At 35.3% G+C, this 23,628-nt stretch overlaps 1 protein-coding gene and 1 non-coding gene across 4 annotated transcripts; both read right to left on the bottom strand.

The window, feature by feature from the left end:
• Positions 1 to 1,433: 1,433 nt before the first annotated feature.
• On the bottom strand, positions 1,434 to 4,867 carry LOC114173216 (PHD finger protein ALFIN-LIKE 1-like). Of its 3 annotated transcripts, none has more exons than XM_028057476.1 (5): positions 4,730 to 4,867; positions 4,596 to 4,628; positions 3,890 to 4,112; positions 2,177 to 2,297; positions 1,434 to 2,018 (listed from the first exon to the last, which is right to left on the bottom strand). In XM_028057476.1, exons 1-5 carry the CDS (start codon positions 4,812 to 4,814, stop codon positions 1,818 to 1,820), a joined length of 663 nt encoding a protein of 220 aa, XP_027913277.1. In that variant the 5' UTR covers positions 4,815 to 4,867; the 3' UTR covers positions 1,434 to 1,817. The 3 variants fall into 3 exon arrangements, with proteins under 3 accessions (XP_027913277.1, XP_027913279.1, XP_027913278.1); XM_028057477.1 differs by having other exon boundaries at positions 1,436 to 2,018; positions 2,189 to 2,297; XM_028057478.1 differs by lacking the exon at positions 4,596 to 4,628.
• Positions 4,868 to 22,152: 17,285 nt separating this feature from the next.
• Positions 22,153 to 22,259, bottom strand: LOC114174765. Its single transcript, XR_003602727.1, has one exon. It is a non-coding gene; the product is annotated as a small nucleolar RNA R71 (small nucleolar RNA).
• Between the last annotated feature and the right edge of the window lie 1,369 nt (positions 22,260 to 23,628).

Raw genomic sequence — 23,628 nt, forward strand, 5'->3', positions numbered from 1 at the left:
CACCGACCCATGCGATCAAACAAAACCCCAATAGGGTACATTAGTGACACGTGTTGTCTAAACGAATGCCTCTACGGGGCTTCACAATAACTTAGCTAAACCAACTTCTTGTTATAATTGGGTCGACCGATGAATAACCTCAACAAGCGAAGGTTTTACAAAATAAGCTGATCGTTATTACGGTAACGCGAAGGCTTGGGGGGCTTGTGGGCTGTATGGCCCACCGCCAGACCATTGGTCGGGCGGCCACACCAAAACCTGGATCACTAAGTCCAAGGTGAATTAAGATAATACATGACACACGACCCATCGGTCGAGCGGCTACACCAAAACCTAGATCAGTAAGTCCATGGTGAATTAAGATAATACAAGTCAATAATCAAGTTTAAAAAGCAATTAAGTCATGATTAAGAAACCCTAATCACATGCCCATACCAGAAACTATAAATAGAGGCACAAGGTAGGTTGGTATGGATTTGAAACCCGCATTTATTACAACATTTATTATCACTTGCCTATCGGCCTTAACTGACTTAAGCATCAGAACCTTTTAGACAGGTACTCCGATCGCCCGACTGAACGAAGAAAGAGAAGGATTGCACTGAGCGAAGAGTTTGATCAACTAGCCAAGGAGAACATAGAATGGAAGGACTCGAGGGTAGTTTGAGTGTTGATAATAGGTGCTTGGCTCCTATACCAGAAACATTAAGGAAAGTCCCATAAAGAAGATTTGTGATCATGTTACCGAGCAAAAGGGGACTTGTCGAGTGAAGATTACACTAAGTCTCCAAAACCTATATATTTTCAAAGGATCTCTAAGAGAATTGTTTATCAAAAAACTCACGAAGAAAGTCACCTCGATAATTTTGATGAAAGAAAATGTGAACTCTAAAAAGCGGGGTTTTACTAGATTTAAAGACTTCTGAAATTCATTCAATTAAATGTTTGATTGGGGTGGTTTATATAAGTGTTTACTAAAATTGTCTAAAATATTTTAACAAATGAAAACATTATACAACTAATAAAAGAAAATAGTAAAAAATCTTATGTTTTATAGTAGTTCCTGATTTAGGTTGCCTTGTGAAAACACAACTTTATCTCACATTTACAATAAATTATAAAAAAAAATTATTACACTTATCAACCAGATAAAATGAAAAATAAAATTCTAAAATAATTCTTTTAATAACAAAAAATTATTTACATAATAAAAGAACAAAAGTTCAAATACTCATTGTTGAAAACTATAATTATAAACAAAAAAAAAACTCATGTTAAAATTTATTTGTGGAAGAGTACAAATAATATTTAAAAGAAGCTAATATATAATAACTTCTACAAATTAGTTTATAAATTTATTTATCAACTTCCTAAATGAGAATACAATAAAATAATTTTTTTATAAACTAAAATTAATTTACATGGTAAAGTGTTTTTGAATTATATACAAGTCTCATTGTCGCTACAAATTTCCCTCGTTTTCCCTAAATTCTCCATTCCTTTAATCCTTGTGAGTTCCACGTCAAGCAACATAACTAGAGTTTGATCAGAAGAAAATGTGCGGGATAAAAGATGAAAACGGCCACCTTTTACTTCGTGAAACAACATAAAAATAAAACAAACTTACAATGTGTAAATTGAAGCAAATATGATCAACTAGTTATCCGATTGAAATTTGTCATATACTCTATATTCTATATTCTATATACTATATGAAGCTCTACAAGTGAAGTAAAAGTATTGCACTATGTTGTGAGATTGTGAGGCATGAAACAAGATTCACCTGAGTCACATATTCCCATTTGATTGCCTTCAGTCTATGACCTGCTCCTTCTCAAGCTGCATGATGGACATTTATAGTGCTTTAGGGTGTCAGCCTTTGCAGGGTTAATCATAACGCACCTCCCATGGTACCACCACTCACATATATCACATCCGATCCAAAGTTCATCTCCATTGTATTTTCCACCACAGCTTCCACAAAATATTTTAATATGCTCACCTTTTATCAAGCCTCCCTGTCATTTTGTTTGTCAAAACAAAATAAAACCTTTCATCGCATTCATATGCTTATTTTCATTATCATTTGTTTCTATGGAACTTTACCATTACAAAACCAATACCTGACCAGCCAAAAGAAACAATAATCACTAGAAAAAGAAAGGAAATCACTAACATCGATGCTTACATCACATTTGCTTCCGCTATCCATGCTCAGCTTCTCCTTAATTGGTTTATTGCCAGTAGCAACTTGAAAAACAGTGGAAAGAGCATTGATCAAACCAAATAGGCGTTTTCTGCCATTTAAGTCCACGAAAACATCAGAAAGAACCATATGATAAATTACAGTTGAGTCTTAGCAACGCGCTACAATAAAGAAATCCAACAGAAATTTTATATGCCGACATCTTTTCCAATTGTCAATTGTAGAATGTTCTAGTTTAAGGGAAAACCAATAGTTGTCAATCCAAGATGCTGAAGCTAAAAAAGCATGACGCTTGAGTTACTATGCTTCGAAATAGATAGAGTTGTATTCAAACTATTAACTATAACTTTTAATTTAGTAATAAGCCCTTGTTCAAACAATTGATATTATTCAAACAATCGATATTGAAGCCAACATCACAAGTTTGATTACAATATGGAGAAATTATTGAAGAAAAGATTGTTGTAATTTATATCAATTGTACTGTAGTGTAGACTAGATGAGTTAGGTTTCGGTCAAAAAGTTGAATTCCTAGTAAGACACTTGTTAAAGAGGAAATTGTTAGAAGGAACATTAATTATCTCGTGGTGTGGGTTAAGTCATCTAATTGTGATACTTGGATTTATATACTCTTAGGTAAAAGAGCTATGTCCTAACTATCAATTATAATTTTTTCATGAATTTATGAGTTCAATTTTCAATATGACAATTGTTTAGAGGGAGATTATTACACAAGTTATAATCAAAGAGTTTGATACCTATATGGACAATTGCTAAGAGGAAGATTGTTTCAAGATACATCCATAATTCAATGGCATAGGCTAGGTGGGTTGTAACTTTTTAACCTAGTTGTAAACACTCCATCCAAAAATCCCATAATCCCAACAGTGTTATAAACAGCACAGTACTTAGCAAAGCAGGTACAGTATCCCAGATAACATATTGCCAAGCACCCGCTATATCAAAGATAGAAGAGTTAACATATCCAATATATATGGCACACTTACGAATGCTCTGATAATCAAAAGTATTCAAGATTCAAGAAATGCATAATCAATAACTGAGCCAAAGTTGTTGTTGCCAAGCAAAAAAATATACAAAAACTAAGCTGAAACACATAAAATGCTCACTTAACTGAGTACAAGTAACAGCCTAGATACTGAAAACATAGTCATCCATATTCACAACCCTTCAATAAGATAAGACGCATAAAATAGCAAAGATCCTGCCATGTCACAGAAAATGGAAAGCGTGACAAAAGATGGATTGGCAAAAGACCCAAGTAGCATCTAGCCAGTATTATAGGAATGCTGCATTTGATCTAAGGTTTTTTATACAATCTAAATGCCCACTTTGCCTATGCATCTTTAATAGAGACCATCAAGCATAATCCTTGTCAAGAATTACAGCAAATAAGGAACTCCCAGATAATATTAACCCAAAACAAAACCAAAATCCAAGTATAAAGACGTTAACATCATTAGTCTAGAGCTGAAAACAATCTCCAAGGTCTGAAACATATTGGATTTGTTGACTCTATCATTATGTTTTAGATGAATGTCCGGTATAAACTCCAGTCATAACCAAACCAAACTAAGTGCAAATGGACGTCCTTGATAAAAATACACAGCCACAGTGAACTGGGATTATTACATATGAATCTTTGTCAATGTTAGATCATACCTTTCATTGTGGTTAAGCCGAGTTCCAAGGTAAAAGGCCACAGCAAGCAGCCATGAATCACTATGCACAGCAACCAGAGAAAGCCAGTCCTTGCGGCTAAGGTCGTCCCTGGCAAAATTGATTCCAAGAGCTGGCTCAGGGAGCTCCGGTGGAACTTCCTCAGATGGCAGAGCTACCTCCCAGGCCCCGTTTGGATGTCCATAGAGGCACAAGTTATCCTTACCTTAAGGAAACACAATGGAAACTTCAAAGTTAATGGAAGGACACAACATATTATTCAATAATTACAAAACCACATATATTAACAATCTCAATCTAACTGAAATCAAACCAGAAAAATGAACATGGATGTTACCCTCTGCTACCAGACCCAAATGCCACACAGAAAACTCAGTACTATTATTTGACTTTCTTACGCTAACTAAACAGCACATGAACCATGCAAAAGCTCACATTTTCTCCATTACTATCTACCCATTTAGTTTCTTTCTCAATCCGTGTCAAAAACTCTACCTTGTTCACTCCAACAACCATGCAGAACAATTCGCACACCGCACAATTTGTTTATTCAACAAATTCGCAAAACATAACGAAATACCAACAAAAAAAAATAAAAACAAAAAATACAATATCCAATTTTCATTTTTGATGCAACAGAAACCAGGGTACAAAATTAAGGGGGAAAGGATCAGAAAATAGCCTTTACCTGGATCACAGAGACCGTAAAATTCATCAACGTCTAAGAAAAGAAAAAAGGCAACGGTGAAAAAAAAGAGAGAGAGCGAAATAAATAAAAAAAAAAAGAAAAAGAAAGCGGCATTGGAAAGAGAAGAGTAGCACCGTGAGTGAGTGCGCGAATAATAGCGTTTCTTCGGGCTCTAAAATCCCTGAAGATCTCTTCAACCGTGCGGGGCTTGGAAGCCATGCAGCTGGAGGGTAGGGATCAAAAGAGCGTAAGAGAAAGAAAAGAAAAATACAGAGTAGAAGAATGTGTATTAATGTGTTATACTTGAAATATGATTTAATTTAATTTTATATTATATTTATTATTATTATTATTATTATTATTGAAAATAAATTAAATGTAATTTAATTCTCTTTTATTCAAATTATTAATTTGAAATATTATGGACTTTCTTCAGGATAGATATATGTTAAAAACACAGTGTTATATTCTGGCAATATGTTCTCTATATCCATTTCTAAGTGTGAATCTAAGGACTTCAATTCGACTTACCGATTTGATTTAAATTTAAATATAATAACAAAATTAGAGTTATGTAAGAAAATAGTTGCAATAAAAACATTATAAATCTTAAAAAAGTCAATCACATCTAATAAATTTGTGCCAAAGATGGTTTGACAAGAAACCAGCATATAATATTAATAGGAATAGGAAATAAATTATAGTAATTTAAAATAAAGTGTTATAAATAAATTCCCGATTTCAAAATTAGTTTCAAATAATGTGCGTTGAATTAATAAAAATAGATTTCTGAATTTAAAATTAGATTCAAGTAATATATGTCAAATTTTTGGATTTATTATAGTTATCACGATTTAGAGAATATCGTATTGGAAAAGTTAATCTAAGATACAAAATATCATTATCCATTTAAATATGTGTTTTCCGTAAGAACAATTGACGCCTACCGTGGGACACGAGATAACACTTTACGGACCAACCTGCATTCTCTCGAAAATGGTTTCTACCCGCAGCAGAGCAGGAATTAACAAGCAAGCTGAAGCAGGTCCTGCAGCACCTGCTAATATCACCCCAGACTTGGCCGTTATCTTAGACGGTCAAGCCAAGATGCAACAGGAGCTGGCTGATTTGAAGAAACATAGTGCTGATGAGATGGAGGCACTACGACAGGAGAACTCACGCCTAAGGCAAAAGATTGAGGTCGATCCCACTCAAAAGGGAAAGGCTAAGGAAACATCCGATGCCGCAAGGTCCCCAGCTTTCCAGCCCACCGAAGAAGAAAGCGAGTACAATCCTACCCCGCACAACTTCACCACCACTCAACAAACTCCCATCCTCTCAACCCATCATACACACTTCCATCCCACCCTTCCAGGAAACACTGCGGCTCCTACCCCTGCCGCCACCTTACCCATCACCCACATCCCACCCTATAACATGCCTCCCACCCTCCCTACCACCCATAACCCCCTTCACAACTTTACTTCAACCTTTCCCACCCTCGTTCACCATCCCATCCCCCCTCACCCGTTCCCATCCACACAACCAAGACATCGTCATCCTTTTACCGATTTCATCGCCAACACCCCGTCCCTGCATAGTGGGAACCTTTCACACTAGAATGCTACACAGGTGAGACCGACCCAGACGAACACCTCAAGGTTTATATCACCCACATCGCCCTCTACACTTCCCATGACTCTGTTTTCTGCAAGGCCTTTCCTACCACCCTTAAAGGCCTTGCCCTCGAATGGTTTACCACCCTTCCGCCATACTCCATCGACTTCTTCGACACCCTCTCCCACATGTTTACCACTCACTTCGTCGACAACTGCCCACATCAAACTACAACAATCTAACGCACACAAATCTCAGATTTCTGAATTCTTAAAAATGAGCCAACAAAAACAAACTCTCCACGCAATCCACATTTATAAGCGATGATTCCAAACGACACAATTTTTTCCCGCCAAAAGTTACAACCCATATGAAGCATTACAATGCACACCAAAGGTCACAACCCTAAAATATGATGACGCAAAACCCCTTCGATTAGACATCTGACATCTACCACCCCTTCACCTGCCCCAAACCTATTCAGATACTAAGCCTTAACACTGTTCCTCACACTTAAAGGCTGGGGGACTGGTGTATCACACCTAGCCGGCCTAGCCAAACACACTTCTCATCCTTTGCCGCTATAGCTATACCGGCAAAGACTGGGGGACTGGTGTACCACATCTAGCCGATTTAACCCGACTATAGCCATAAAACCCGCCTATATAGCCCCCAAAGACGCAAGTAATCACCATATATGAACGATTAACAGTACCCGGCCTAAGCCATTAAAGGGTAACCGGCCTAAGCCGCTAACTTAGGATGATTAAGCAAGAACTTGACAAATTCAGAGCACTACCCGCAAGGCCCCTAAGGGCCCATGATAACCGTTCTAAGAGGCCTCGCCCAAGACCTAGGCCCACCTACGACCCAAACAGGGGCCCAACCCATGACGTGGCTAAGCATAATTAATAATCTATAAATATGTATGGATCCCAGCAATTAAAGGTATGCATTCATTACTCCCCTAATTATGAGATTTGACTTTCTGAGAGTTTTTGCTGACTTGAGCATTGGAGTCTCTTCCGCAGGTAACCCCTCTCGGGTCCAAACCGGTCCACATCGAGATATCCACAGACGACATATACCAGCCGGGAGGAGCCTACTAAGGAGACTGCAGATTGGGGTAAGGTAACGCTTGTGTCTGACATACCTTATTTGTTTTCCGCAGGAACAATATGTGTTTAGAAAGATTTGTGTATCGGTATCAATGATGAAGTGCGTATGAGAAAATATTACTCTATTTCTGATAAAACAATATGAAAAAGAAACAAAAATACTTGTTTTTGGTGAGGTTAAATTTGTCTTCATTTTCATTTCAATTATTCAATTTGGTTTTTTTATTTGTCTTTTGTTTAAGTTCAAATTTTTGTTAAAAACATTCAATTAGGTCTTTTACATACATTATACTATTTATTACATATCACATGTCACATCATAGTTGTGGCCTGCCACGTGACAGTATTATAGAAAAGATTTAAAGAATAATTCTGATGTATTATTTCAAAGAATAGGGTACTATATATATACATACATACAAGAGTGCTATAATTCCTCATCTATTAAAGGAATGAGTGCACAAATTTGCTCATAGAGATAATAATGCCTAAATTATAGCTAATACAATATTTGACATATCTTAACACCCCCACTCAAGTTGGTGCATGGATATCACACATTCCCAACTTGAATAGAGACTCATTAAACACTCTGCTTGACACTCCTTTAGTGAGAACATCACCCAACTACAATTCTGATCTTACAAAAGGAAAGGAAATTATTCCAGCTTCAAGTTTTTCTTTAATGAAATGTCTATCAATCTCCACATGCTTTGTTCTATCATGTTGCACCGAATTGTGAGCAATTGCTATAGCCGACGTATTATCACAGTACAAACTCATAGTTTCATTTTATTTAAAGCCCAAATCTAATAGCACATTTTTAATCCACAAAAGTTCACATACACCTAGTGCCATGCCTTTGAATTCTGCTTCAGCACTAGATCTTGCTACTACAAGCTGCTTTTTACTCCTCCAAGTTACAAGATTCCCTCCTACAAAAATAAAGTATCCAGAGGTAGATCTTCTATCATCTTTTGAATATGCCTAATCTGCATCAGTGTACCCTTCTACCTTTAAGTTTCCATGATTTGAGAACAAAATTCCTTTTCTAGGAGTGGACTTTAAATATCTCAAAATCCTCTCAACAACATCCATATGAAGCTTTCGTGGGTCATGCATAAATTGGCTAACAACATTCACTGCATAGGTAATATTTGAACTTGTATGAGACAAATAAATTAATTTTCCTACCAGCCTTTGGTATCTCCCTTTGTTTATGTTTGCTGAATTGTAGCATTGAAAGAGTTTATGATTCTGTTCAATTGGTGTATCAACTTATTTACTCCCAAGCAGTCCAGTTTCTGATAGTAAATCAATAGTATATTTTCTTTGACATAGAAAAATACCATGTTTTGATCTAGCTACTTCAATACCCAAAATATATTTGAGGTTTCAAGTTGTTTCATCTCAAATTCAGATGCAAGGTATTGTTGTAAACTAGAAATCTCATCTTGGTCCTTTCCTGTAACAATCATGTCATCTACATATATAATCAAAGCTATAATTCTTCTTTTTCTTCTCTTAAAAAATAAGGTGTGATCAGAGTTACTAGCTCTATAGCCAAAAACCTTCATAGACTTGGTAAAACATCCAAACCATACTCTTGGGGATTGTTTTAATCCATATAGTGCCTTCTTTAATTTGCAAACCTTCATTCCAATTGAATCGGTCATACCTGGTGGAGAATCCATATAAATTTCTTCTAAAATTTCTCCATGTAGGAATGCATTTTTCACATCAAATTGTAGAAGAGGCCAATCTTGGTTTGCTGCTAGTGATAGAAGTATTCTCACAGTATTGAGCTTGGCTACTAGTGCAAACATTTCTTGGTAATCTACACCATAAGATTGAGTGTAACCTTTAGCCACAAGTCGTGCTTTATACCTCTCAATAGTTCCATCAGCTCTATGCTTAATTGTAAATACCCATTTGCAGCCCACAGTCTTCTTCCCTCTTGGTAAGGACACAAGATCCCAAGTGTTATTTTTTTCTAAAGCTGCCATCTCATCAACCATTGCTTTGGTCCATCTAGGATCTGCCAAAACTTCTTGTATATTACTAGGAATAGAAATTGAAGATAATTGAGATATAAATGATGAATATGACTGAGATAACTTGTGAGATGACACATATTTACTAATGGGATATTTAACTTTGGCTCAGAGGTCTGGTTCATATTTAGCTGGAGGTTGACCACGGTTAGAACGGGGTGGAAGATTATACTGGACAATAATAGATTCAATGTTTGGTGTGTTGGTGGTCTCATGCAAACAAGGATCAATTTCATGATCGGTTTCGTCTAAATTAGTATTATCAAGGGTAGGATCAAGAAAAACAATTTCATGATTAGTTTCAACTACATTAGTATTATTAGAGATAGGATCAGAAGGTACCTCTGAAGAATCAAGCCGAACCTGTGGAGAAGATTGAGCCAATTGGTTAGGATTAGAAGACACTGTATTATCCAAAGGAGAAGTTTCCATATTTAGGATTGGCTCACTTCCTGCAGAATTATCTTCACACGATAATTTATCTTTACAGTATAATTTTATATCTAGGATATCAAACATACTAACATCATGATTATGAACTTCACTTTCATTGTCGCCCTGAAGTGTAGAATCAACATAAAAAAACTATGCTCATTAAATGTCACATCCATAGAGAAATAAAATTTCTTTGATGGTGCATGGTAAGCACAATAGACTTTTTGAGTTGATCCATACCCAACAAAAACACATTTTAAAGCTCGTTCTTCAAGTTTTGTACGTTGATGTGGGTGTAAGTGAACATATATAACAAATCCAAAAATATGAGGCGGTAAAGAGACTATGGAAGGAAGGATACAATGATCAGACAACACATCTAAAGGCCTTCGAAAGTTAAGCACACTAGAAGGTGTTCGATTAATCAAATAAATTGCAGATCTCACAGCCTCGCCCCATAAATGAGATGGGACATTACCATCTATCAAAGTGATCTTGTCACCTCTAATATGTGTCTATTTTTTCTCTCAGCCACCCCATTTTGTTGTGGTGAATAAGAACATGTAGTTTGATGTAAGATGCCTTTGGAGTTCATGAATTTGATTAACTCAGTCTTAAAATATTCCCCTCCATTGTCTAATCGAATGACTTTAATGTGTGTATTAAATTGAGTAACTATCATATGATGAAAGGAACGAAACACATTACACACATCACTTTTATGTTTAAGCAAATACACCCAAGTTACCCGAGTACAATCATCAATAAAACTGATAAACCATTTTTTTCCATTATGTGTAGATTGTGGGGCAGGGCCCCAAACATCTATGTGGATTAATGAAAAAGGAAAATATATTTTTTTATTGCTTAAAGGAAACACAACACAATGACTTTTTGCCATTACACAAGTTTCACAAATAAAATCAGAAATATTGCATTTATGAAAGAGGGATGGAAATAATTTTTTTAGATAACCAAAAGAGGGATGTCCCAATCTTCTATGCCATAACCAAATTTCCTTTTTATTTTTATCGTGTATGTGTTCATTCGCAAGACAAGCCAACGTTCCTTTATGGGTTTGTTGTGAGACATTTTCAAGATAATACATTCATTCTCTCTCTATACCACTGCCAATCTTCTCCGTGGAATGGATGTTCTGGAAAAAACAATGGGTTGGATAAAATAAGGCAACACAAGAATGTGATTTGGTTAACTTGCTGACAGAGAGAATATTACAATTCAATGTAGGAACAAATAGAACATCAAAGATTAATAAGGAGGGAGAGAGGGATATAGTACCTACACCTTCAATAGGAGATGAGATCCCATTGGCATTAATAATAGCAGTTTTAGAACAATTAGGGGAAAAATTAATAAATTTATGTGGATCATAAGTCATATGATCGGTAGCACCTGAATCAATTATCACCACCCCTAATAACAACATAAAGATTAAGAGCAAAGTTAGATATACTTGACTTGGTCACAAATCTGGCAACAGTAGAACTATGATTTTTGGGAATAGCTTCTTGCATGTGGGTAGCAGCGAAAGTCCCAAAATCAAGTTTCTCCGATTGATTTTTATCGGAAGGAGTCATAAAAAATATTCAAATAAAGAAGCACCGCTTCCTATATTGTAGAGGATGTCGGTGTTTGGCTCTGATACCATATAGAAAAGATTTAAAGAATAATTTTGATGTATTTTCAAAGAATAAGGTACTATATATATATACAGACAAGAGTTCTTTAATTCCTCATCTATTAAAGGAATGAGTGCCCAGATTTGTTCATAGAGATAATAATGCCTAAATTATAGCTAATACAATATTTGACATATCTTAACAAGTATCAGTGACAAGTGTTGGTGTAAGTGTCATATAACAATGTTTTATATTTAATTACGTCCTTGTATTTGAAATTTTCACTCAATTGAATTCCAAAATTTAATTTTTAAAATGAAGTAATGATGTCCCGATCCAAAATGGGCAATTTAATAATTAAGCATAATTACAACTTATATACACGTATTTGAATCACTTTACATAAATATTGAAATTAATTCTATTTTTTACACTTTTAATGTTAATAAAACAACCTCTATTTTATGTAAAGCGACATTTGTGTTGGCACAAGTAAGCTTAAAGCAAAGAATTGATAATGCCATGTGCATGAAGATCATAGGTATTTCATGAAGATCGATGAAGATCCACTTGAAGATTAAGTGTTTAGTGTGTTAAATATGAAAATAATATGTTAAATGTAATGTTTTGTGTTATATCATGTTGGTAGGCTATATGACATAAGTTAAATGTCTTGTTAGTCTTGGTGTGTCTCTTTTAATATGTTAAAATGGATTTTAACAGGTTAAAAGGCTTGTAGTATATAGTTTCTGGTATGAATACATTCAACCAGTTGAATTATTTTTCAATCAACTGATTTCACTTAAGTCAAGCGAAATCATTTGACTGTATGGAAAATTCAATCGACTAATTTCACTTAAACCAGACTATATATGCTGTGTTTTTTAGAGCAGAGCTACGTTTTTTAGTTTTTGAGCGCAAAATCTTGTCATTCTTCTTTGGAAAACTCTTTGTCTCTGTCTCTGTCTCTGTAATACACAATTGCAACTTGTTGTTTGAAGATCTTGGTTGATCTTGGAGGCATTTTGGCTTGTGAGTAGCTTGAAGAACACCTATATGGTTGGCTAGGGACAACCACCATTAGGTTTGGATGTTCTTGTGCCTCTGGTTAGTTGCCTGATATGATTTCAGGTTTGTAAGTGTGATTCTTGCAGGGTAGTTGTCTAGATTTTTGTGAGTCAAAAATCTTGCGTGGTTCTTTGTTCAAAAGTCTAATCTTGGTGTTTGATTTGTACAACTTTTGAATATAGTGGAAACCAAGCTCAGGTTGTCTTGGAAAATTGGATGTAGCTCTGTGATTGAGTGAACTAGTATAAAAACAATTGTGCAGTTCTCTTTCCCTCTTCTCACTGTCTTTAAATCACTTTAAAATGTCAAGAAAATCAAGTAATATACTCTTTGTTGTGTTTTAATGTGTTCTTCTGTAATCTGAGGTTGTATAAGAGTTAGAAATATTGATTGTAATAAGTCTTGTATACAAAAGATTTTTGTTTGAGTTAAATCTGTGATTTCTGTATTTTGCATAAATTCGCAGTATTTTAGCCGATTGATTTGTCTTTTTAATCGACTATTTTATAGCTCAAGAACAAATTAGTCAGTTGTTTTTATTTTTCAACCGATTGAAAGTGTATTGGTCTACTGCTTTTACATCCTAACAATTCAACCCCCCATACTTGGCTTAAATCACCATTTCAAAACTAACAATTTTTAAGTTTTAAATTTTAATATTTGAAATATAATTTTTTTTAAACAAAAGAAAATATAGTTTTTAAAATTATTTGAAATATAATTTTTTAAAGAAAAAAAATATAGCTTTTTAAATTATTTCAAATATATTAAAATTTAAAAATTACAAGTGTCACTTTACATTAATATTTTTAATATTTTAAAAACATTATAAATTTAAAATAGATATTTTTTAAAATATAAATGAAAAAATAATATTAATTTAAATATTTAGTTGTAGAGATTTGATGAATAAATTCTAAAAAATTATTTTAACATGTATATACAAGTTATAATTAGACTCCTTTTAGAGAGTGGGTTTTGCTAAAGTCCCTTTTGTGCACCTCATTGTTGGTTTATTTGTTTGCTTGATTATGTGCTTTATAAGTGTATGACATGTCCTTTGAATGTTTATGTTGTGTTTGATTGTTTGCTGGCTTGTGGACTATCTACCACATCTTAACCTTCTACTGATGTGAGTGCAATTGCAAGGGACATGGAATAAGAGGCCAACACACCTCACCTACAAAGTGAGGTGATAACCGAGAGCCATAGAGCATCTAGTGCAATTGTTGTGACATTTGTGCCTAACCAGCTAAGGGAGATGAGTTTGAGGAAATTCATGAGATATGACCCACCCAAGTTCAATGGGAGTGGTGCCCTGGACAAAGCTAAGGCATGACTAAGAGAGCCAGAAAAGATCTTCAAAGTAGTGTTGCTAGTGAAGAGGAAAGATGGTGGATTGAAGTTGTGCATAAACTTGAGTGGATGAGTTGATGGATCAGTTGCGTGGTGTTATTGTGTTTTAAAAGACAGATTTGAGGTCTAGGTACCACTCACTAGCAAACCTTTCTAAGGACAGAGGGGCCTCATGGCCCCTCCAATATTATTCTTTTTAATTTTTAAATTTTGGATATTAAAAAGTTTTAAATTTTTAAAAAATTTTAAATGATATATAGTATATATTGAAAATTGAATTAAATTATATATATATATATATATATATTATTTTCTTTTTAATTGTCTTTTGAGTTTTTTACGTATTGTATGTATTTTCCAATGTCATTTTTTTATATTTTGAAGGAATGAAAAAGTTAAACACAAATTCACTATTTTTTCTCTTATTTCTCATATGTTTTATTCCATTCTTGAAAAAAAAATCTCTCTTTTGTCTCACTTGATTGTGAAATATTAGTTTAATAGTTAGCATTTTTTATTTATTTCACGAGTCTTTGGATATTTATCTTTTATAAATATAGAAGAAAAAATAATGTATTCCATGGGTTTTTTCATAACTAGTTTTTAATTGTGGTTTGATTACCCGTGAAGATGAAATCAAGTAGATTCAACTTCCTTACATATTCATTATACTAATGATCGAATTGTTAAATTAGAGGAGTCTTTCTTATGTTTCACAAAGTTAGAGGTGAGGATTTTGATATTAATTATTTGGAACGTGATACAAGAAATTGTTTTCAAATATGGGAATATCCAATGAATGAAAAGGATAAAATTAAAAAAAAAAACTTATTTAAAATGTAGTCCATATCAAATACAACTTAAAAATTATAAATTTTGAGTGTATTGTTTTGGCTCCCCCAAAATTATTAGTTAAGATCTGCCACTAGTAGCATCAAATCCTAGTGAAGGAGAGAGATGTCCACAAAATAGCTATTAGATCAAAGTATGGATATTATGATTATGTTTGGAATGACCAAGTGAGAATTATGACTAAACAAAGTGCATTTCCTTGGTCATGTGATCTTAACACAAGGAATAAAAGTAGTCCTGAATTGGGAGAGTCCCAAGATAGTGACAAAGTTAAGGAGCTTCATGGGTTTAGTTGGGTATTTCAAGAGGTTCATGGAAGGCTTTTTAACACTTTGTTATAATCCCAACAAATGCATTTAATCAGTTGTAGTACTCAAGAATCGTATCCATAGGGATTCGTTCAGATATGTTAGTTGTCTCATAACTGCTCAGACTTGTAGTGAAACAATGTTTTGATTGATTATGATGAATACAAGTACATATGCTAATCGAAGTTACATTAATCTTATCAGAATGAGTGTTATAACATTGAATCACTAATATTCTTCTACTACATTATTACTGATTTACTATACTTTAAAATATTATTAATATGATCCTTAAAGTACTTAGTTATTTCTAAATCAATTCCTAGAATTTAGAACCTAAGAACTTTAGACATCTCAAACTTGTAGTGAAACAATGTTTTGATTGATTATGATGAATACAAGTATATATGCTAATTGAAGTTATATTAATCTTATCAGAATAAGAATGTTGAGATTAAATTTCACTAATCTTCTTCTACTACATTATTACTGAATACTTATACATTAAAACCATTATTAATGATCCTGAAAGTACTTGGCTATTTCTAAATCAATTCCTTGAAATGACAACCTAAGGACTTCAGACTTAATGTGATTCCTCAATCCTTGATTGATCAAATCCTTGCATTAAGATCAAGACTTTATGTTTAAACAGACTCAAATGGGACTGTCCAATTAGGTGCATGAATGATAGGAGAGGTGGTCAGGGCCTTCTTGAGGCAATCAAATGCCTCCTTGCATTGCTAATAAAAAATGAAATCAACCTCCTTTTGCAACAATTTAGACAATGGGAGGACCTTCTTGCTGAAATCCTGGATAAAATGCCTGTAGAACCTTGCATGGCCAAGAAAAGAGCACACCTCTCACACACAAGAGGGGTAAATCAATTGTGAAATAAAATTTATCTTTGTAGGCTCTACCTCTATTCCTTTACTGGAAATAATACGTCCTAAAACTATGCTTTGTTCTACCATAAAATGACATTTCTCAAAATTCAGAATAAGGTTAGTTTCAATGCATGTGCTAAGCACTCCATCCAGAATATGTAGGTATGCATCAAAAAAGGATCCATACACAGTGGAATCATCCATAAATACCTCTATGCAATTCTCAAGAAAATGATTGAAAATACTAAGCATGCATCGCTGGAATGTTCCAAGGGCATTACATAGGCCAAATGTAATCCTCCTATAGGCAAAAGTGCCAAAGGGGCAGGTGAATGTAGTTTTCTCTTAATCCACATGTGCAATGTGAATTTGGAAGTAACCAGAAAAACCATCAAGAAAGCAGTATTGAGATTTACCTGCCAAGTGCTCAAGGATTTGATCAATGGATGGCGGAGGGAAGTGATCTTTCCTCGTTGCTTGATTTAGCCTCTTGTAGTCAATTCAAACTCGCTAACTATTTTGAACCCTTGTGGAGATAATCCCATCCCTCTCATTCTTGGGTACTACCTGAACGGAACTCACCCACTAACTATATGAGATAGGGTAGATGATCCCAACTTGTACAAGCTTGGTCACCTTCTTCTTTTCATCATCGAGAATGACAAGGTTGAGTTGCCTCTATGATTTTCTCACTAGCTTTGCTCCATCCTTTAAGTGTATCCTGTTCGTGCACGTTTTGATGGGCTAATATCAAGGATGTTAGTTAATGTTTGTCCAATGGCTTTCTTGTGCTTTCTGAATATTTGCAACAACCTGTACTCTTCATCAATAGTAAGGGAGATACAAATGATGATAGATAGTCTCTCCTCATCCTCCAAGTAGAGATACTTAAGGTTGTTTGGTAGGGGTTGTAACTCTGGAATCCTGGGTGTTGGTTGAACAACAATAGGAACCTGAAGGGAGGGGGAAAATGGTTCCACAGCCTGTATCTCAACATGAAAGTCAGATGCATATGTACTTCCTACAACATGGTTAGTGCATTCTAACTATATAACATCAAGATCAATATGTACAACTCCTAAAGAGTCAAACTTAGAATGAATATCAAAATCAAAATTAACATCAATCTTATAATCAACATCAATTTCAGAATCATCGTCATCAATGTCAATGCATGTAAACTTAGACAATTAAGACAATAATGGTTATTTCCTGGCATGAAAATTTTGAGATTCAAAGACATGGCCATCAACAACATCATCTAATATTTCAACATGAAAAATAGAATGATCCTTAGATAGATATTTCATGGCATCAAAAATATTGAATCTAAAATAATGTCATTGAATTCCATAGACATAGTACCTTCATGTACATGAATCTTGGTTCTGGTTGTCTTTAAAAGTGGTATGTCTAAAATGATTAGGGTAGAATCCCATGAAAATCCCTCTTCCATATCAAGAATGTAAAAATCAGTAGCAAAAATCAATTCCCCAACCTAAACCAAGATATCCTCAATGAAACCTGAGAGGTGGGCAACACTTCTATTTTTCAATTGAATGACCACACTTGTAGGTTACTGATGAGTCATTATTTTCCTTCATTCCACTAGCCCTTGTGTACCTATTTGACAGTTGTTTAGTGCTTAATTGTTCATCTTTAGAATGTTTTTCATCTGTTGGGCTTTATTGGGCCACTGTTCCGAATTTGGACTAATTTCAAATTATTTTGCCTAATTTTTGTTTTTAATTATTTTTAGGTATTTGGGTGAAGCAATTTTGGAGCTTGGAACATCAATATTTAGTTGAAGAGAGTCGCCACATCATTGCCACATCATTTCCACGTCATCTGAGTGAATGGGCCAACATTAGAGGCCCAAGAGTAGCATTTTTGTAATTATGAGTGACAGAGTGGCAGTTTTGTAAATATGAGTGACAGGGGTGAAGTGACCACGAAATTAGGTCTGCATGTAATGAAGCAGCCGCTCCTTCTTCTTCCACACTCTCTCAGACCTCCATTTTTGTTGTTTTTAAGCTTTGGAAGGTGACCCATGGTGGCAGAAGCTAATTTTTCACATTTTCCATTCATTTTTCACGTTTTATGAGTCTTGGACAACACATTGAACTTGTATTAACGTTTTCTACCGTTTGGGTAACATTTATATTGAAGCATTCTCATTTTTGGTTGTTGTTTTCGTTGTTGCCCATTTCTTTCCTTGCTCATTTTTTATTCCTGCACCAATTTAGGTTTTCTGCATCAATTTGCACTCATTTGGATGGTTGAATCAAAATTTATGTTTAAGCCTTATTCGGATTCCATGAGGAACTAAGTTTATGTGTTGATTCTTTGCAAATAATGGATTAAAACCTTGATATTAGTGTTTTGTTCGGTGGAGTTATGTTAATCTCTAAATTCTGAATTTGTGTTTGGGTTTAAATGAAGAAACCATTCTGTTTTTGCTTAAATTGCAGAGTGGAATCATTGTGTGTTCATGCTTAGTGAACTGTAGCAGATTCATGGGTGTGTGCTTTGCTTAATTGCACTTGAGTTCGGGTTAATTTGCGCTTAGTAGTTAATTCGGGTTCCATGAGAGTTAATATAACCATTTTGAGTTGTAATTTGTGATTGGTGGATGTTCATTTCAAGCAAAGAATCAACGCTGTTTTTACATTGATTTTAGACGTCTGCATTTAAGTTTTCAATTGTGTGTTGCATCCGTAAATCTGCCAACCCCCCCTGTGTTGTATTGTTGTGTTCATCTGGAAATTGAAGCTTTAAATGAAAATATTGGTCGTTGGGAGACGACTTGGTTCACTTTCATATACTGCATTTATTCTGTTTTAATTTGGTGGGGTACGACCTCTATCAAATTTGGCGCCGTTGCCGGGGACCAATCGTTTCGTTCAAAGTAAAATTTTTAGTGTGTTTGTGTTCAGTGTTTTTGCACTAACACAAAAAAGTCCTATAATGTCACCCATATAACGTCTGTCCAAAAAAAGTCCCACGTTAAAAATGACCGGTGGTATTATTGTAAATTATTTGACTTTTTTAACGTCTGCCCATTCCAACACAGACGTAATTTAACGTCTGACCCACAGTACCCCGACGTTATGTAAAAATTAACGTTTGAGCTCTCTGCCCCCGACTTAATTTAATGTCTGACCCACTCTGCCCCGACTTAATTTAACGTCTAACCCCCCGCAGCCCCGACGTCAATTTTTGGGTTTTCTCTACGCGAAACGCATAAACCCTAATTGTTTCGTCGTGCCACCAATTTTTTGCGAAGCTTCTCCGTCGGCAACCACCATTCTGAGCTGCTCCAGGTAATTTTTGAACGTTTTTCACCACCAAACTTGTTGGGATTTGATTATGGATTGATTTTAAGCGTTTTGAACCGAATATTTTTCGTTTTCATCCTCATTTGCAGTGTTTCGCGATCCTTCCCGTCGGTGACCATTATTCTGACCTCCTCTAGGTGAGTTTCGAACATTTTTCACCACCAAACTAGTTGGTATTTGATTGTGGATTGATTTTAGGCGTTTTCAACCGAATATTATGCGTTTTCATCCCCATTTGCATCGTTTTGAAATTATTTTGCTTGTTATCTCTTTTTCATTGTATGTATGTAATTGCTTGTATTTTTTATTTGCAATTATAATTTTTATCTTAGACTATTTTTTTTTAGTTTTTTTGGCCTATTTCGTTTTTTAATTGAATTTTTATAATAATATTTGTAAAATTATGAAATAAAATTATATTTATTGTTATTTGTAAAATTGGAGTAATTGTATTTGATTTTTTAATATTATTGTTGCATTAATTTTTATTTTATGTATGTAGATTTATTATAGATTCATTGTGGACCAAGGTCGATCTTCCGAATATGGATTCATTGAACCTCAAACCATTCAACCTTCGGGAAACTCACATGACCACATCAAACTTTATTTGCAAACATGGATGGTTGAGTCAAATAGAGAGATCTACTTTGTGCCATACATTGATGCGTATGTTTTTTTTTCTAGTAATATTTTATGAAGTATTATTAATTATTTCTGCTAAGTACTTGTGATTGACAGTAGGTATCATTGGCAACTATGTGTCATCATTCCATGACAATGCACGGTTGTATGATTTTATTTATGCCATAGGAAGATTCCATCTGCTTTGAAAAACATGTTACAAGAGTAAGTATTAATTTTTTTCAATTATAATCTATATATCTACTTAGTTATAAAAACTAACATATGTTTTATGTTTCCAAAATTTCATTAGAATTGTGAGTAAGCCTAGAGGCCAACAACTTAAAGTATTATATTCAAAGGTTAGAACTCATTTAGTTTAAAGTTATTAATTTTTGTATGTCAACTTATGACTTTGATATGTGTTTATTTATTTGTAATGTTTAGTGTAACAAGCAAGAAGATTAATGGGAACTGTGTATATTAGTTTAGAATATATGTTGAAACTTAAGTGTTATTAGATATAATTGTAACTCCATAATTGTGTTGAAATTATTATGAAACTGTTCTGGGAATTTGCTGATTTTCAAGTGTGAGAATGTTGTAAAAACAACCAAATTAAAAAAAAACAGAGCAGATTGACGTCTGGTGGTGCTCTGACAAACGTTATTTAACGTCTGAGCTTAATGTGGCCGACATTATTTAACGTCTGTCAGAGCCCAACAGAAGTCAAATTGCTCTGTTTTTTGGTTCCATTTAGCGTGAAAATTGGCGCGAAAATTAACGTCTGTCAGAGCCCAACAGAAGTCAAATTGCTCTGTTATTAAAGTGACGTTTGGTTTGTTTTCTGACGTTATTTTAACGTCACCCAGTACGACGTCGGTGTTTGGGCAGACGTCAAAGGTCGAAAATATCGGACCTTAAAAGACTTTTTTGTGTTAGTGTTGGTGTGTGTAGTTCAAGTGTGGTTGAGTTGGTATATGTTCATTGTGATGTTAATGTTGTGTTAAGTTCAGTGCCTGTTTCCATGCCTGTGTGTTTCTGTGTAGTGTAGTGAATAGTGTCGCGGCGCGCATGAATAGTGTCATTTGTAGTAGTGAATAGTGCATGAATAGTGTCCGAATCTGACATTTAAGTTCTAGATTTTTGTTCTGGTAGCTATGATGCTTGTTTTGACTTGAAATTTTTTCCCCCCACTTCTAAGACATTGAACTTGATGGGAAAAATAGCTGGAGCAGTTGGTATGGTCTGAGTTGAGAGTTTCAAAAAACTTTTGGACTGATTTTTAGTTAAACTTCAAAGGACCATAATTGTTGCTCTGGTTATCAGAATCACTATTATTTTATATGCATTTGGGGTGAAATTTGATTTCCCACCTTATTGAATCCCGCCCTGCTGGTTTTCAAACTCAGATTCTCCAGAAAATGCCCTTTTCTACATTTCAGCAATGTTTTTTGTGATTTTTCTTCATTTTTTCCACTTTTGAAAAATTGTTAAAAATACTTGTGCTTTGAGTTTTAATCTAATTTTTTTTGTGCATCTGTTTGACCACTCAAAGGGTTATCCTACCAATTTTCATCTCATTTGGAGTTCGTTTGAGTATACTTGTAGTTATACCCTATGTTATGCCAATATCACTAGAATTAATGTTTTTTGGTGCATGACTAAGGGAAACCCAAGTGAATTACAACCATTTGACCCTGAGATTGATAGGACATTCCACAAAGGAGGTAGGCATCTTAGGAATCCATCTTTGCATGCTGAATATTCAGTGACTTTTCCTGACTCTTCTGATTCTCATCATACTCCTGACACTCCTCATTCTTTACATTATGAGCATATTGTTTATTCTGAGCATTTTTATTTTCATACTGATAACATGACTCAACCTCCTCCACCTCATGAGAGAACCATGAGTGAGCTCACTGCACCAGAGTTCACTTATGATAGTTTATGCATTCAATACCCTGAGGAGGAAGTTCCATATGTGCTGAAAACTGGTTTAATAAACTTGTTGCCAAAGTTTCATGGTCTTGCAGGTGAGGACCCGTGCAAACACTTGAAGTAGTTTCATGTCGTCTGTTCCACCATGAAGCCTGCAGATGTACATGAGGACCATGTATAGTTGAAGGTTTTCTCTCATTCGTTGGAGGGCAATGCGAAAGACTGGCTGTACTACCTTGCACCCAGGTCCATCACAAGCTGGGATGACCTAAAGAGATTGTTCCTTGCCAAGTTCTTCCCTGCTTCAAGGACAACAACCATAAGGAAGGAAATTTCTGGCATCAAACAACAATCTGAGGAGACTCTTTATGAGTACTGGGAGAGGTTCAAGAATCTCTGTTCAAGCTGCCCACACCATCAGATCTTTGAACATCTCCTTTTGTAGTATTTTTATGAAGGCCTGCACCACATGGATCGAAATATGATTGATGTTGCAAGTGGTGGTGCTCTTGGTAACATAACCTCAGCTGCAGCCAGACAACTAATAGAGAACATGGCTTTAAATTCTCAACAATTTGGCACAAGGAGTGATGTCATAGTTGTTAGAGGGTTTCATGATGTAGGGGCAGCCGAGTACACGAAGAAGTTGGAAAGTAAGATTGATGCTCTTACCACACTGGTCAATCAACTTGCTTCCAATCAGAGAGCTCCAACTGCAAGAGTTTGTGGCCTTTGTACATTTGTTGTTCATTTTACAGACTCTTGCCCAGCATTGCAGCAACAAGCTTCTTCTTCTACAACAAGTGGATACCTCTCAGGCTTGTGCAACAAATATTTTCAATAACAATAGGCCCCAACATCAACAACAACAAAACCATGATTTGTCAACAAACAGATATAATCCATGATGGAGGAATCACCCTAATTTGAGATGGGGAAACCAGGGAAACCAACAGCAACAGAACCAACAATTTCAAAATGTGCAACCACCACCACAGCAAAGAGTTGCACTTGCACATGCTGCTCTAGTTCCACCTGTACCCACACCAGCTCCTACTGTAGCACCTGCACCTTCTTCTTCTACTTCATTGGAGGAGTTGGTCAGGATGATGACCTTTCAAAATATGCAATTCCAACAGGAGACTAGGGCCTCAATCCAGACCTTGACAAATCAAATGGGGCAGATGGCCACTCTGCTAAACCAGGCACAGGCTCAGAATTATGACAAGCTTCCATCACAAACGGTGGAGAATCCGAGGAATGTGAGTGCCATTACATTGAGATCCGGGAAGAACATTGAAATTCCCACTCCTGAGCCTACACCTCCAAAGGAAGTGGACCCTGCCACACTTCAGAGAAAGCGTGATGCGCATGCAATTGGTCCTTCCACATCTGGTGTGACTTCTACACCTTCCACCTCTACTGCTGCACCTTCCATACCTCTTCCTTTCCCTCCAAGAGCCATTCCAAGCAAAAAGATGGAAGAGGTTGACAGGGAGATCTTAGAAACTTTCAGGAAGGTGGAGGTGAACATACCTCTGTTGGATGCCATTAAACAGATTCCCAGATATGCAAAGTTCTTGAAGGAGCTATGCACGCACAAGAGGAGGCTAAAGGGAAACGAAAAGATCAGCATGGGGAGAAATTTGTCAGCATTGATAGGTAAATCTGTTCCTCAGATTCCTGAGAAATGCAAGGATCCAAGTACATTTTGTGTACCTTGCATCATAGGTAACAATAAATTTGAAAATGCAATGCTTGATCTTGGTGCTTCAATAAATGTAATGCCTCT

This window comes from Vigna unguiculata, chromosome 2 (genome assembly GCF_004118075.2).
Source record: "Vigna unguiculata cultivar IT97K-499-35 chromosome 2, ASM411807v1, whole genome shotgun sequence".
NCBI classification, from domain to species: domain Eukaryota; kingdom Viridiplantae; phylum Streptophyta; class Magnoliopsida; order Fabales; family Fabaceae; genus Vigna; species Vigna unguiculata.